This window comes from Salmo salar, chromosome ssa10 (genome assembly GCF_905237065.1).
Source record: "Salmo salar chromosome ssa10, Ssal_v3.1, whole genome shotgun sequence".
NCBI classification, from domain to species: Eukaryota; Metazoa; Chordata; class Actinopteri; order Salmoniformes; family Salmonidae; genus Salmo; species Salmo salar.
Genome location: NC_059451.1, coordinates 42163765 through 42177997, shown reverse-complemented (window position 1 = coordinate 42177997; position 14233 = coordinate 42163765). Strand labels below are relative to the sequence as shown.

Sequence of the window (14233 nt, the reverse complement as noted above, 5' to 3'; positions counted from 1 at the left end):
ATGAGGACTGCCACAGGAATGGAAGACCCAGAGTTACCACTGCTACAGAGGATAAGTTCATTAGTTACCAGCCTCAGAAATTGCAGCCCAAATAAATGCTTCACAGAGTTCAAGTAACAGACACATCTCAACATCAATTGTTCAGAGGAGAATCAGGCCTTCATGATTGAATTGCTGCAAAGAAACCACTACTAAAGGACACCAATAAGAAGAAGAGACTTGCTTGGGCCAAGAAACACAGCAATGGACATTAGACCGGTGGAAATCAGTCCTTTGGTCTGATGAGTCCAAATTTTAGATTTTTATTTCCAACCGCCGTGTCTTTGTGAGGCATAGAGTAAGTGAAGGGTTGATCTCCACATTTGTGGTTTCCACCGTGAAGCATGGAGGAGGAGATGTGATGGTGTGGGGGTGCTTTGCTGGTGACACTGTCTGTGACTTATTTAGATTTCAAGGCACACTTAACCAGCATGGCTACCACAGCATTCTGCAGTGATACGCCCTCCCATCTGGTTTGCACTTAGTGGGACTATCATTTGTTTTTCAACAGGACAATGACCCAACACACCTCCAGGCTGTGAAAGGGCTATTTGATCAAGAAGGAGAGTGATGGAGTGCTGCATCAGATGACCTGGCCTCCACAATCACCTCACCTCAACCCAATTGAGGTGGTTTGGGATGAGTTGGACGGCAGAGTGAAGGAAAAGCAGCCCACAAGTGCTCAGGATATGTGGGAAGTCCTTCAAGACTGTTGGAAAAGCATTCCAGGTGAAGCTGGTTGAGAGAATGCCAAGAGTGTGCAAGGCAAAGCGTGGCTACTTCAAAGAATTTCAAATATAAAATATATTTTGAGTTGTTTAACACTTTTTTGGTTACTACATGATTCCATATGTGTTATTTGATAGTTTTGATGTAGTTTCTTATTCTACAATGTAGAAAATAGTAAAAATAAAGAAAAACCCATGAATGAGTAGGTGTGTCCAAACTTTTGACTGATACTATATATTAAACCAGAGTAATCTACAGAGCGACTGCGCTTCAAACCATTTCATTTAAAAGGGTTCTGTAAAAGATGGCCTATACTATAAAAGTCATCCATTTCTCCCTGTTACCTGATGGTAATGATCTGTCCAAAGTCCAGCTCGTAGTTATTGACCTGGGCGATGAAGATGGCAGCCACGGCCTCGTAGAGCGCCGTCCCATCCATGTTGATGGTGGCGCCCACGGGGAGGACGAAGCGGATAATGCGTCGGTCGATGTGGTTGTTCTCTAGGAGGCACTTGAAGGTGATAGGCAGCGTTGCAGAGCTGGGGAGAAATAGAGCGACCGAGGAGGACAATATTAGAGCTGGGGAGAGATGGAGGAAGACATCACAGAGCTAAAGGTGATGGCATTGTGGCAGAGCTGTGGAGAGATAAAGGAAGACATCACAGAGCTAAAGGTGATGGCAGTGTGGCAGAGCTGTGGAGAGACAAAGGAAGACATCACAGAGCTAAAGGTGATGGCAGTGTGGCAGAGCTGTAGAGAGACAAAGGAAGACATCACAGAGCTAAAGGTGATGGCAGTGTGGCAGAGCTGTGGAGAGATAAAGGAAGACATCACAGAGCTAAAGGTGATGGCATTGTGGCAGAGCTGTAGAGAGACAAAGGAAGACATCACAGAGCTAAAGGTGATGGCATTGTGGCAGAGCTGTGGAGAGATAAAGGAAGACATCACAGAGCTAAAGGTGATGGCAGTGTGGCAGAGCTGTGGAGAGCTGGAGGAGGATGACACATTATAGGACAACAGGAAATTAAGTCATGAGACATGTTATTTGTGCATTTTATTGCCATACGACATAACCACCTGTTCTTTTTATTTCAATATAAAGAGTAGTGTACTTCATTATGTTAAAAGAACTTAGAAGAGCAAACAATTACAATGAACCTTTATTCTGATTTGGGGAGAACAGATGGTGCATTTACAGCAGCTGTTAAGTTTCATGATTAACTCCAAAATAACCCCCTTATGAAACTTAGGAAACATGTAGAATTACTTCTCCATAAATGTCCAATCTCAGAGCACAGAGCAAGTTGAGATGTAATGTTTGTTTCTTCTTTGGATGTCTGTCTGCTCAACCTGTCAGTGGACAGACATGAAGGTTACGCATGCACGCACAAAACACACACACGCGCACAAAACACACACACACACACACACACGCAGTCTTCCGCAGCTAACTTTTTGGGGACGTACAGTTCAGTCCCATTCAAAATCCTATTTTCCCTAAACCTAACGCTAACCATAACCTGTACCCTAACCCTAACCCTAACCTTAACTCTAACCTTGGTGAACAGCCCACATCTACAGTTGAAGTCGAAAGTTTACATACACTTAGGTTGGAGTCAATAAAACTCTTTTCAACCACTCCACAAATTTCTTGTTAACAAACTATAGTTTTGGCAAGTCGGTTAGGACATCTACTTTGTGCATGACACAAGTAATTTTTCCAATAATTGTTTACAGACAGATTATTTTACTTTTAATTCACTGTATCACAATTCCAGTGGGTCAGAAGTTCACATACACTAAGTTTATGCCTTTAAACAGCTTGGAAAATTCCAGAAAATGATGTCATGGCTTTAGAAGCTTCTGATAGGCTAATTGACATCATTTGAGTCAATTGGAGGTGTACCTGTGGGTGTATTTCAAGGCCTACCTTGAAACTCACTGCCTGTTTGCTTGACATCATGGGGAAATCTAAAGAAATCAGCCAAAACCTCAGAAAAAAAATTGTAGACCTCTTTACTTAATTTTCTCACGCTGTATACAGATTTTCCTATAGTGTTATTGACTGTAGGTTTGTTTATCCCATGTTGTTGTTTTTGTCGCACTGCTTTGCTTTATCTTGGCCAGGTCGCAGTTGTAAATGAGAACTTGTTCTCAACTGGCCTACCTGGTTAAATAAAGGTAAAATAAAAATAAATAAAAAAGTCTGGTTCATCCTTGGGAGCAATTTCCAAACGCCTGAAGGTACCACGTTCATCTGTACAAACAATGGTACGCAAGTATAAACACCATGGGACCACGCAGCCATCATACCCCTCAGGAAGGAGACGTGTTCTGTCTCCTAGAGATGAACGTACTTTGGTGCAAAAAGTGCAAATCAATCCCAGAACAACAGCAAAGGACCTTGTGAAGATGCTGGAGGAAACAAGTACAAAAGTATCTACATTCACAATAAAACAAGTCCAATATCGACATAACCTGAAAGGCCGCTTAGCAAGGAAGAAGCCACTGCTCCAAAACCGCCATAAAAAAGACACACTACAGTTTGCAACTGCACATGGTGACAAAGATCGTACTTTTTGGAGAAATGTCCTCTGGTCTGATGAAACAAAAATAGAACTGTTTGGCCATAATGACCATCGTTATGTTTGGAGGAAAAGGGGGAGGCTTGCAAGCCGAAGAACACCATCCCAACCGTGAAGCACAGGGGGTTGAAGCATTAAGTTGTGGGGGTGCTTTGCTGCAGGAGGGACTGGTGCACTTCACAAAATAGATGGCATCATGAGGAGGAAAATGATGTGGACATATTGAAGCAACATCTCAAGACATCAGTCAGGAAGTTAAAGCTTGGTCGCAAATGGGTTTTTCAAATGGACAATGACCCCAAGCAAACTTCCAAAGTTGTGGAAAAATGGCTTATGGACAACAAAGTCAAGGTATTGGAGAGGCCATCACAAAGCTCTGACCTTAATCCTATAGAAAATGTGTGGGAAGAACTGAAAAAGCGTGTGCGAGCAAGGAAGCCTACAAACCTCAGTTACACCAGCTCTGTCAGGAGGAATGGGCCGAAATTCACCCAACTTATTGGGGAAGCTTGTGGAAGGCTACCCGAAACGTTTGACCCCGGTTAAACAATTCAATGCTACCAAATACTAATTGAGTGTATGTAAACTTCTGACCCACTGGGAATGTGATGAAAGAAATAAAAGCTGAAATAAATAATTCTCTCTACTATTATTCTGACATTTCACATTCTTAAAATAAAGTGGTGATCCTAACTGGCCTAAAACAGGGATTTTTTTACTAGGATTAAATGTCAGGAATTGTGAAAGACTGAGTTTAAATGTATTTGGCTAAGGTGTATGTAAACTTCCGACTTCAACTGTATTCCCGATTCTGGGTCCGTATCCCTATCCCCCCCATCCTATCCCTGTCCTCCACCCTCATAGCTTTCCCAGACCCTCTGTTCCTCCATCCCTCCAAGAGATACAGAACCCAAGATTATACCCCTCATCAGCACCTTCTCAGACATAAACAATCCTTCATTCCAGACTTAAAGCCCCATTCACACAAACACAATATACATTTCCCCCACTCCAGGAATTCAGACCTATATCAGCATTCCGCAGATAACCCAACCTAAGGGATCTCTTAGTCTATGCAAAATGTTCCAAAAAACCCACTCCTAAGCTACCTATTGAACAACAGTACTATAGACAACTCCCTCATTCAAAATCCACATGTACAAACCTCCAGTCCTATCCCACAACTCATGACCATTCAGAGCACCAACATTGTCCTTGCCATAACATGCACATTATGCCACAACATTTATATAGGAGAAACCAGTCACACAGTTGTCATGACGTTGCCCTCTTTGGGTACAGCGAGCACCATCCCCCTCTCCTTCTCTATACCCCTTTCACCCAGGCTGCTGTGGTCAGAGAGGTCGTAAATTCCTGGAGGAGACTATCTCCTCATGGCCACAGTATAGAGAGAGAGTGAGTTTTCATTGAGAGGACAAAGGAATTTCTTCCACCTCACAGAACTGGAGAACCGAACGACATTTATATTCTGTAGAAGGTATAAAAGATCGGTGAAGAATCCAGCTACGAACTGGTCCGTTTGGTACAATTTTGTGAAACTCATGAGAAACAATACCGCCACATTACCATAACCATGTTTATAGAAGAGTCTCAGGTATGAGACTTACATCTAATGGTTGTTTAAAATGAATGAATAAGGATGAAGCTATTTGTGAGATGATGGGATGCTATGTAATGATGTTAATGTGAGAGAATTGTATTTCTGTTTAAAGTTTCACTAAGTCATTGGCACGCCCCCAGGGACACAGACAGGACCTGGCGTCATGAGACAGCCTTTTTCTATGTCCCGAATAAAACCCCCACCTAGGTTTTCCCACTTCAGACCAGCTTACCTCGATAACGAGAGGGCCAAGGTTTGAGAGAAGACCAGCTTACCTCGATAACGAGAGGGCCAAGGTTTGAGAGAAGACCAGCTTACCTCGATAACGAGAGGGCCAAGGTTTGAGAGGAGACCAGCTTACCTCGATAACGAGAGGGCCAAGGTTTGAGAGAAGACCAGCTTACCTCAATTACGAGATGGCTAAAGGTTGCAGACCATGCATTTCTCTTGCTGAACTTTTAACCATACCACGTGGTTAAACTCTTTGACTATCGATACCGACAGAATAAGAACAAGTCTTTGATATTAATTACTAGTCTGCAGCTAGGAATTCGGTATCATTGAACGCGAAGACCGACAACCGCCGAAACAGCTATTCTATAATGACATGAATGAATGTTACTCTGAACTATCCATTCTAACCACGACAGAGAGAGAGAGAGAGAGAGAGAGAGAGAGAGAGAGAGAGGGCGGCAGACTCTCCAACAGAAACAAACTTTTCAACAGATATTCCGACGACACAATGAGCGTAAATATATATATATATATATTGATTGCAATTTATCCCGAATGAGTGAGCGTTCATGTGCAAAGGATTAGCATTTCAATTGTTATAATATTCAACTCTGTAGTGTCTCCTCAGATGACCCCCCACTCCCCTTTTGTCTAACAAGCCGCCATGCCGGTTTAACCCACTAGGGCACATTCCCCTATCATTTCTTTGTAACCATTGTTTGTTTGTTATGCATTTCTGTGAATTACTTAGTTAGTAAATAAATGATTTTAAGACAATTGATGTATGGATGACTAATAGTGAAGACTGGGTTCATGCAGATAACCAACAATTTACGACGTTTGGAATGAGACTAACGTGAGGTAAATAATAATTCATTAATTTGAAGACTAATTGATCAGATATTAAAATATCTGAAAGTTATATTAGGAAAATTATAACTTTGTAATCTGAATATTTTCCTTGGTGCCCCGACTTCCTAGTTAATTACAGTTACATGATTAATCAGTTTAATCGCGTAATAATAATTACAGAGAGTTATTTGATAAATAGGTCTTCAGTTTTAATGATGCCAAAGACATGACACACTTTTGACACGCCTCAAACAGCACCTCTACACAATTGAAAAAAAAATAACATATTACAAACACACCTGGTAAAACACTTTCAAAACCACCCTACAACCTCCCTCCGCATCACCAGTCTGGAGATGAAAGCCTCCTGGACCATAGGCCAGAGAAGAGCAGCTGAATCCAGGTGGATAGCAAAACTTAAGACCTTGACTCCACTTGTTATGAATGGTAAAGAGCATTGACTGTGGGAGTTAGTGAGGGCCTAATTAAGAGAGCCGCAGGGGCCACCGACACGAGGAGGAAGTTCAATTAAAAATAATGTATTTATTTGCTCTCTGCCTTTCATGTTCTCTCACCTTCTCCAGACAGGTCAGATGTACAATATAGAAACAGGGCAGAATGTTGAAATAGGCCCGTGCAACCCATGGTTTGATACCAGCATAAACAGAAACCTTCTTAAACCTAACACTAACCTTAACCCTCGGCAGGTAGCCTAGTGATTAGAGCATTGGACTAGTAACTGAAAGGTTACAAGATTGAATCCCTAAGCTGACATGGTAAAAATCTGTTCTTCTGCCCCTGAACAAGAAAATTAACCCACTGTTCTTAGGCTGTCATTGAAAATAAGAATTTGTTCTTAACTGACTTGCCTCGTTCAATAAAGGTAAAAAAACGAACCCACTATCCCTAAACCCCCTAGAAATAGCATTTGACCTTGTGCGGACCAACAAAATGTCCCCAATTGGTCAAGTCTTTGTTGGTGTACTATTCTTGTGGGGAATTCTGGTCCCCGCAAGTATATTTAAACACACACACACACACACACACACACACACACACACACACACACACACACACACACACACACACACAGCTCCCGTTTCCTCCACCTCTCACCTCACCTCCCTTCTACCTGTCCTTAATAAAGAGATACTCAGTTTTTTTGACACCACACTCCAAAAAGCAAATCCTGCTGGCTCTAGTTTCTTCTTCTTATAATAAACAATAATGTGTTGAAAATTCCAAATTGTTTGCATAGTCAACTTACACACAGATCTGACACACACACCTATCATACCAGACATGCCACCATGGGGTTTTGTCACAGTCCCCAGGTCCAGAAAAATTCAAGAAAGCATGTAGTACTATATAGAGCCATTATTACATGAAAGTCCCTTCCATCTCATATTGCTCAAATGAACAGCAAACCTGGTTTAAAAAACAGATAAAGCAACACCTCACGGCACAATGCCTCTCCCCTATTTAACCTAGATATTTTGTGTGTATGTATTGATATGTAGGCTACGTGTGCTTTTTACAAAAATGTATGTAGTTCTGTCCTTGAGCTGTTCTTGTCTATTGATGTTCTGTATTATGTCATGTTTCATGTTTCATCCTAATAAAATACCAAATACCTCCTTTCACCCCCCTCTTCTCCCCTCCCTCCTCTCCCCTCCCTCCTCTCACCCCCTTCCTCTCACTTCCTTTCTCTCGCCTCCCTCTCCCCTCCCCCCTCCCCCTCATCTCACGGCTCACCTCCCCCCTCACTCCTCACTCCTGTCTTCTCCCTGCTCTCTCCTTCCTCCTCCCTCCCAGTCTGACACACGTTTCAACTCTGGAAACATACCAGAGTACCAAACAATGTGTGGCATCTGAAATATCTGGGATGGTGTGTGTGTGTGGTATTTGTGTAATTAATTAAATGAATAGGATCTTAACCTTGGAGTTAAACACATTTTAGCCTCTAGCCTATTCATGAATGCTCCAAGGCGTTTTACCTCATTGTCATGTTTTACCATGCTTTGATTAGCAGGCTCTTTATTTTTAAATAAGGGCATATTTGAAGGCTGTTGCTAGGTTATCATAATGTGCCTATGAAATGTTAACACGGCAATGGGTACTGTACTTGACTATTGTTCCGGTTAGGCGCCTTTCTTACATATTTTCTTAAGCCTTTCTTACGTCAAACACACTACAGGAACCCACCCCTTTTGTGACATAAAAGGAAGCTCTAGTACGTACACTGGGAGAAAAAAAAAGATGGTGATTCAACTTACAATTTTAAGGCAACCAGCTGGAATAGGATTATGAGTTTGCTCAACATTTGGGACTATATAGCTGAATAAACAATCATTCTCAAGTTGAATGTTAGGTTGAATGAACATACACTGAGTGTACAAAACATTAAGGACACCTTCCTAATATTGAGTTATGCACCCTCTTTTGCCCTAAGAATAGCCTCAGTTAGTCTGGGCATGGACTCTACTCGGTGTCGAAAGCGTTCCACAGGGATGCTGGCCCATGTTGACTCCAATGCTTCCCACAGTTTTGTCAAGTTGGTTGGATGTCCTTTGGGTGGTAGACCATTCGTGATACATACTGGAAACTGTTGAGCGTGAAAAACCCAGCAGCTTTGCAGTTCTCGACATAAACTGGTGCACCTGACACCTACTACCATACCCTGTTCAAAGGGGGCTCCCGAGTGGCGCAGCGGTCTAAGGTACTGCATCTCAGTGCAAGAGGTGTCACTAATCCAGGCTCTATCCCATCCAGCCATGATTGGGAGTCCCATAGGGACTAGGGGTAGACCGTCATTGTAAATAAGAATTTGTTCTTAACTGACTTACCTAGTTAAATAAAAACATAAAAAGGCACTTAAATGTTTTATCTTGCCCATTCACCCTCTGAATGGCACACATACACAATCCACGTCTCAATTGTCTCAAGGCTGAACAATCCTTCTTGAACCTGTGTCCTCCCCTTCTTCTACACTAATTGAAGTGGATTTAACAAGTGACATAAATAAGGGATCATAGCTTTCACCTGGTCAGTCTATGTCATGGAAAGAGCAGGTGTCGTTAATGTTTTGTACACTCAGTGACCAATCCAAATTGAGAATTTATTCTACCTTTATTTGCATATTTACCAGTGTGCCTTTCAAGTAAATTGTAGTTACTTACCACCCATGACTGCATTTGTTAGTGAAACATACATGGTTGTTGTATTCAATGGCCTTCAGTCCTCTAGCCTTCACCAAGTAAGTCTCAAAGTGAATATGTTATCTTAAAAAAACTATTTATGACAATATATTACATACAGTAATAAGGCCTTTCTTTGAGGGCCTACTTACACCCTAACAAAGGGGCCTGAAACTGTTTACAGGCCACATCAAGCCTGCAAGTCACAAAGTGATGTGTAATTCCTATTGCGTGAGGATATCCAACAATTTGAACTTTTTAATCACCCGCAAACTGCATTGAGAATGATTGCCGGGGTAGGGAAGATCACTTATTGAGACTACCTACATCAAATAAACTGGAACAGCCATATCAGTAATGGGTGCAATAAGTCCAATAACTAACAGATTGTATTCATTTAGAAAAATGCTTATTATTTATGTTTGTGTAGCATAAGATTAATCAACCAATCAATGTACATGCAAAAACACAGGTATTAAAACAAACAATTCTGAAAATCAACCTGGTATAGAGCATGCCTGGAAATATGGTATGATGGGCTTGGTTTTCAGTGGTTTTGAGCAAACGTGGATTTGTTATTTTACTTAACATGCTTCTTCAAATTCAACTCACTTCGAGCAGAGTTTGTTGAGTAAACAAACTAACATATATTAAGCTCAAATTCTTGTATTTTTGAAGTCCACTCAACTCACAGAATAACACTGATTAAGCAATTAGTTAAGTTGGCTTTTTTACACCGCGCATGCCCTGAGTCTGATGTCAATGTGTTGCTTAGCAGTACCACTTTCTCCAACTCACACCAAGACTAGAACCTCTGCTTCCCAAACACACACAATGACCCTCCTGAAACAGTCTTAGCCAGTCACACCACTGAAAAGCTGGAGACATTTCAGGCTGAGGAGTGAGGTTATAGATGCCCATCTGTTACATGATCATGAGGAGGTTGTTGCCCCAGCAATGTGCCTTACCTGGAGGATGTTGCCAGGGCGATGAGAAGCGCCTGCAGGATGCCCCAGATGTAGACAACGGGATAGGGTAAGGGCTAAGGTTAGATCTCGGATCAGAGTTAGGTTTGTTGTTGTTATTTACCTGGATGAGTTTTCCAAGGCGATGAACAGGGCCTGCAGGATTCCACTGATGCGCATGATGGATTAAGGGTCAGGGCTAGTGTTAATGTTCGGGTCAGAGTTGTTGTTTACCTAGAGGATGTTGCCAGGGCGATGAGCAGGGCCTGCAGGATGCCCCTGATGTAGACGATGGGGCTCTTCTTGGTGATGAAGAAGTACATGGCCGGGAGGATGAAGAGCCCGTGGAGGATCAGACCGAAGACCACCGTGACAGCGTAGAAACCCAGCTTCTTACCCATGGCCGACGGATCGCTCATCTCCAGGATCTTACCGGCCACCAGGAACACGATACCGAATGGGAAGTACCTAGTCAGGAAAAGAGGAGCAGGGTCAGAGGTCATACACACAGCCATGTAGAATTTGTAACAAGGATCCTGGACACTATTCCGTGGACACTATTCCATATTTACTGCACTCATTTTGGCAGTAGCGCACTACGTAGAGAAATAGGGAGATGGGCTGTCTGTGATGAATGCAAGTAGAAATATCTGTGATGTCTCCACATCAATGTGTTATGGTTAAGACCTGGAGTTTTTCCTGATAAGGATCACTTCATATGGTCTGGAAAAACTCCATGTCCTAGTTGCTGTATAGTGTAGTCAAATCTTTACCAGATGACGATAGCAACAATCTTCAGGACAGCCTCGTTCAGGCTCTGGCAGAAGTTGACCAAGGCGCTGCCATTAGGCCCCATCCTGCCCAGCATTATACCTGTCAAAATAAACAGCATGTCAGGGATGCAGGACAGGACGCTGCTCACATAGTACACATCACTAGACATCAACTGAGAAAAGTGCTAATTTCTGCCGACAGTGATTTAGGCCTTGCTTGACATCTGAAATTGGTCAAATACAAAAACAACGTAATGTAAGCAAAAGATTTCAGGAAATGTCACAAATAATAGCAATGAAGACAGAGTGGCTCAGTTGGTAGAGCATGGCGCTTACAATGCCAGGGTTGTGGGTTTGATTCCCATGGCGGACCAGTATGGATGAAAAACAAAGAATGAAAATGTTTGCACTCCCTATTGTAAGTTGCTCTGGATAAGAGTGTCTGCAAAATGAATTAAATGTAAAATAATGTGTGTGTTTGTTTATTACCCATGGTGGCTGAGAAGATGACGATTCCAAGGACATTCATTCCGTCACTGGTTCCCGGCAATGTTTTGAAGTATACGTCTGGGGGAGGAGTCAGGTCCAAGGAGAAGTTCTGGAGCTCTGTTCCGTTGTCGTCCTGGATACCGTATATGAGTGCTCGCCGTGTGGTGGACTCTGATAGGCTCTGACTCACTGTGGCCTTCGGCGTTTTCATAATGGGAACACTTCTCGTCCGGTACTGTTCATATGAAGTAGAGCGGAGAACAGGGACGATTAAAGATTATTCATGGTTTGCTTCCTTAATTAGAAGACAGAGAAAGAAACTTGAACTCAATAGAGGTCAAATAATCAAAACACTGAGAACTGAATCCAACTTGAACACATGGAGCGTGAAGTCCTACAGGAAAGCGTATGATTTAAAGGGGCTCACCTGTTGAAATGTGGCTTGAACTAAGTTGGCTGGAAACATGTTGCTGGAAGGGAAAGAGAACAAAAATATACAGTACCAGTCAAAGGTTAGGACACACCTTCTCATTCTAGGGTTTTTCTTTATTTTTATTATTTTTTACTATTTAGAAAAATCGAATCAAATCAAATCAAATGTTACTGGTCACATACATATATTTAGAAGACGTTATTGCGGGTGTAGCGAAATGCGTGTGTTCCTAGCTCCAACAGTGCAGTAGTATCAAACAATTCACAAAAATAGACACAAATCTAAAAGTAAAAGAAAGGAATGAAGAAATATATAAATATTAGATAGAGTGTCATTGACTAAAATACAGTAGAATAGAATACAGTATAAATATATATGTGATGAGTGAAGCAGTATGTAAACATTATTTGTACATTACTAAAGTGACTAGTGTTCCATTATTAAAGTGGCCAGTGATTCCAAGTCTATGTATATAGGGCAGCAGCATCTAAGGTGCAGGGTTTGTAACCGGGTGGAAGCCGGTTAGTGATGGCAATTTAACAGTCTGATGGCCTTTAGATAGAAGCTGTTTTTCAGTCTCGTCTTCGATGCACGTGTACTGACCTCGCCTTCTGGATGATAATGATTGCATCGTCTGTGGATCTATTGAATCCATGAAATAACATATATGGAATCATTTTATAACCAAAAAAGTATTAAACAAATCAAAATATATTTTATATTTCAGTTTCTTCAAAGTAACCACCCTTTGCCTTGACAATAGATTTGCACACTCTTGGCATTCTCTCAAGCAGCTTCACCTGGAATGCTTTTCCAACAGTCTTGAAGGAGTTCCCACATATGCTGAGCACTTGTTGGTGGCTTTTCCTTCACTCTGCGGTCCAACTCATCCCAAACCATCTCAATTGGGTTGAGGTCGGGTGATTGTGGAGGCCAGGTCATCTGAAGCAGCACTCCATCACTCTCCTTCTTGATCAAATAACCCTTACACAGCCTTGAGGTTTGTTTGGGTCATTGTCCTTTTGAAAAACAAATGATAGTACCACAAAGCGCAAACCGGATGGGATGGCATATCACTTCAGAATGCTGTTGTAGCAATGCCGGTTAAGTGTGTCTTGAATTCTAAATAAATCACAGACAGTGTCACCAGCAAAACACCCCCACACCATCACACCTCCTTCATGATTCACAGTGGGAACCACACATGCGAAGATCATCCGTTCACCTACTGCGTCTCACAAAGACACGGCTGTTGAAACTGAAAATCTAAAATTTGGACTCATCAGACCAAAGGACAGATTTCCACTGGTCTAATGTCCATTGCTCGTGTTTCTTGGCCCAAGCAAGTCTCTTCTTCTTATTGGTGTCCTTTAGTAGTGGTTTCTTTGCAGCAATTCGACCATGAAGGCCTGATTCACACAATCTCCTCTGAACAGTTGATGTTGAGATGTGTCTGTTACTTGAACTCTGTGAAGCATTTATTTGGGCTGCAATTTCTGAGGCTGGTAACTCTAATGAACGTATCCTCTGCAGCAGAGGTAACTCTGGGTCTTCCATTCCTGTGGCGGTCCTCATGAAAGCCAGTTTCATCATAGTGCTTGATAGGTTTTGCGACTGCACTTGAAGAAACTTTCAAAGTTCTTGAAATGTTCCGCTTTGACTGACCTTCATGTCTTAAAGTAATGATAGACTGTAATTTCTCTTTGCTTATTTGAGCTGTTTTTTTGCCATAATATGGATTTGGTCTTTTACCAAATAGGGTTGTCTTCTGTATACCACCCCTACCTTGTCACAACACAAATGGTTAGCTCCGAAAAATCCACAAATTAACTTTTAACAAGGCACACCTGTTAATTGAAATGCATTCCAGGTGACTGCCTCATCAAGCTGGTTGAGAGAATGCCAAGAGTCTACAAAGCTGTAATCAAAGCAAAGGGTGGCTACTTTGAAGAATCTCAAATATAAAATATATTTAAATTTGTTTAACACTTTCTTGTTTACTACATCATTCCATATGTGTTATTTCATAGTTTTGATGTCTTCATTATTATTTTACAATGTAGAAAATAGTGAAAATAAAGAAAAACCCTCGATGGAGTAGGTGGGTCCAAACTTTTGACTGGTACTGTATACATATAAAAATATATAAAAAACTTTAATAAGTCATTTTGTTTTATCTGTTCAATGTCAATCGCAAAACCACATGATATTGCACAATTTTTTGTAAAGGTTTATTTAGTCCATACATGTGACTCTTTAAAACCTCATGCACTTTTCACAGAGGCCAGATATGCTGTGTGAAAAACAGCCATAAAA

The 14233-nt window shown here is 41.6% G+C and overlaps 1 protein-coding gene across 1 annotated transcript in view; it reads right to left on the bottom strand.

The window, feature by feature from the left end:
- The window catches only part of slc1a7b (solute carrier family 1 member 7b), a 118744-nt gene that overhangs the window by 8538 nt on the left and 95973 nt on the right, over positions 1–14233 (bottom strand). The window contains exons 4-8 of the mRNA XM_014123319.2: positions 11912–11954; positions 11485–11719; positions 10996–11095; positions 10457–10690; positions 1113–1307 (exon numbers count right to left, since the gene is read on the bottom strand). Coding sequence (XP_013978794.1) covers positions 1113–1307; positions 10457–10690; positions 10996–11095; positions 11485–11719; positions 11912–11954 — 807 coding nt within the window. The remainder of the gene's footprint in view (positions 1–1112; positions 1308–10456; positions 10691–10995; positions 11096–11484; positions 11720–11911; positions 11955–14233) is intronic.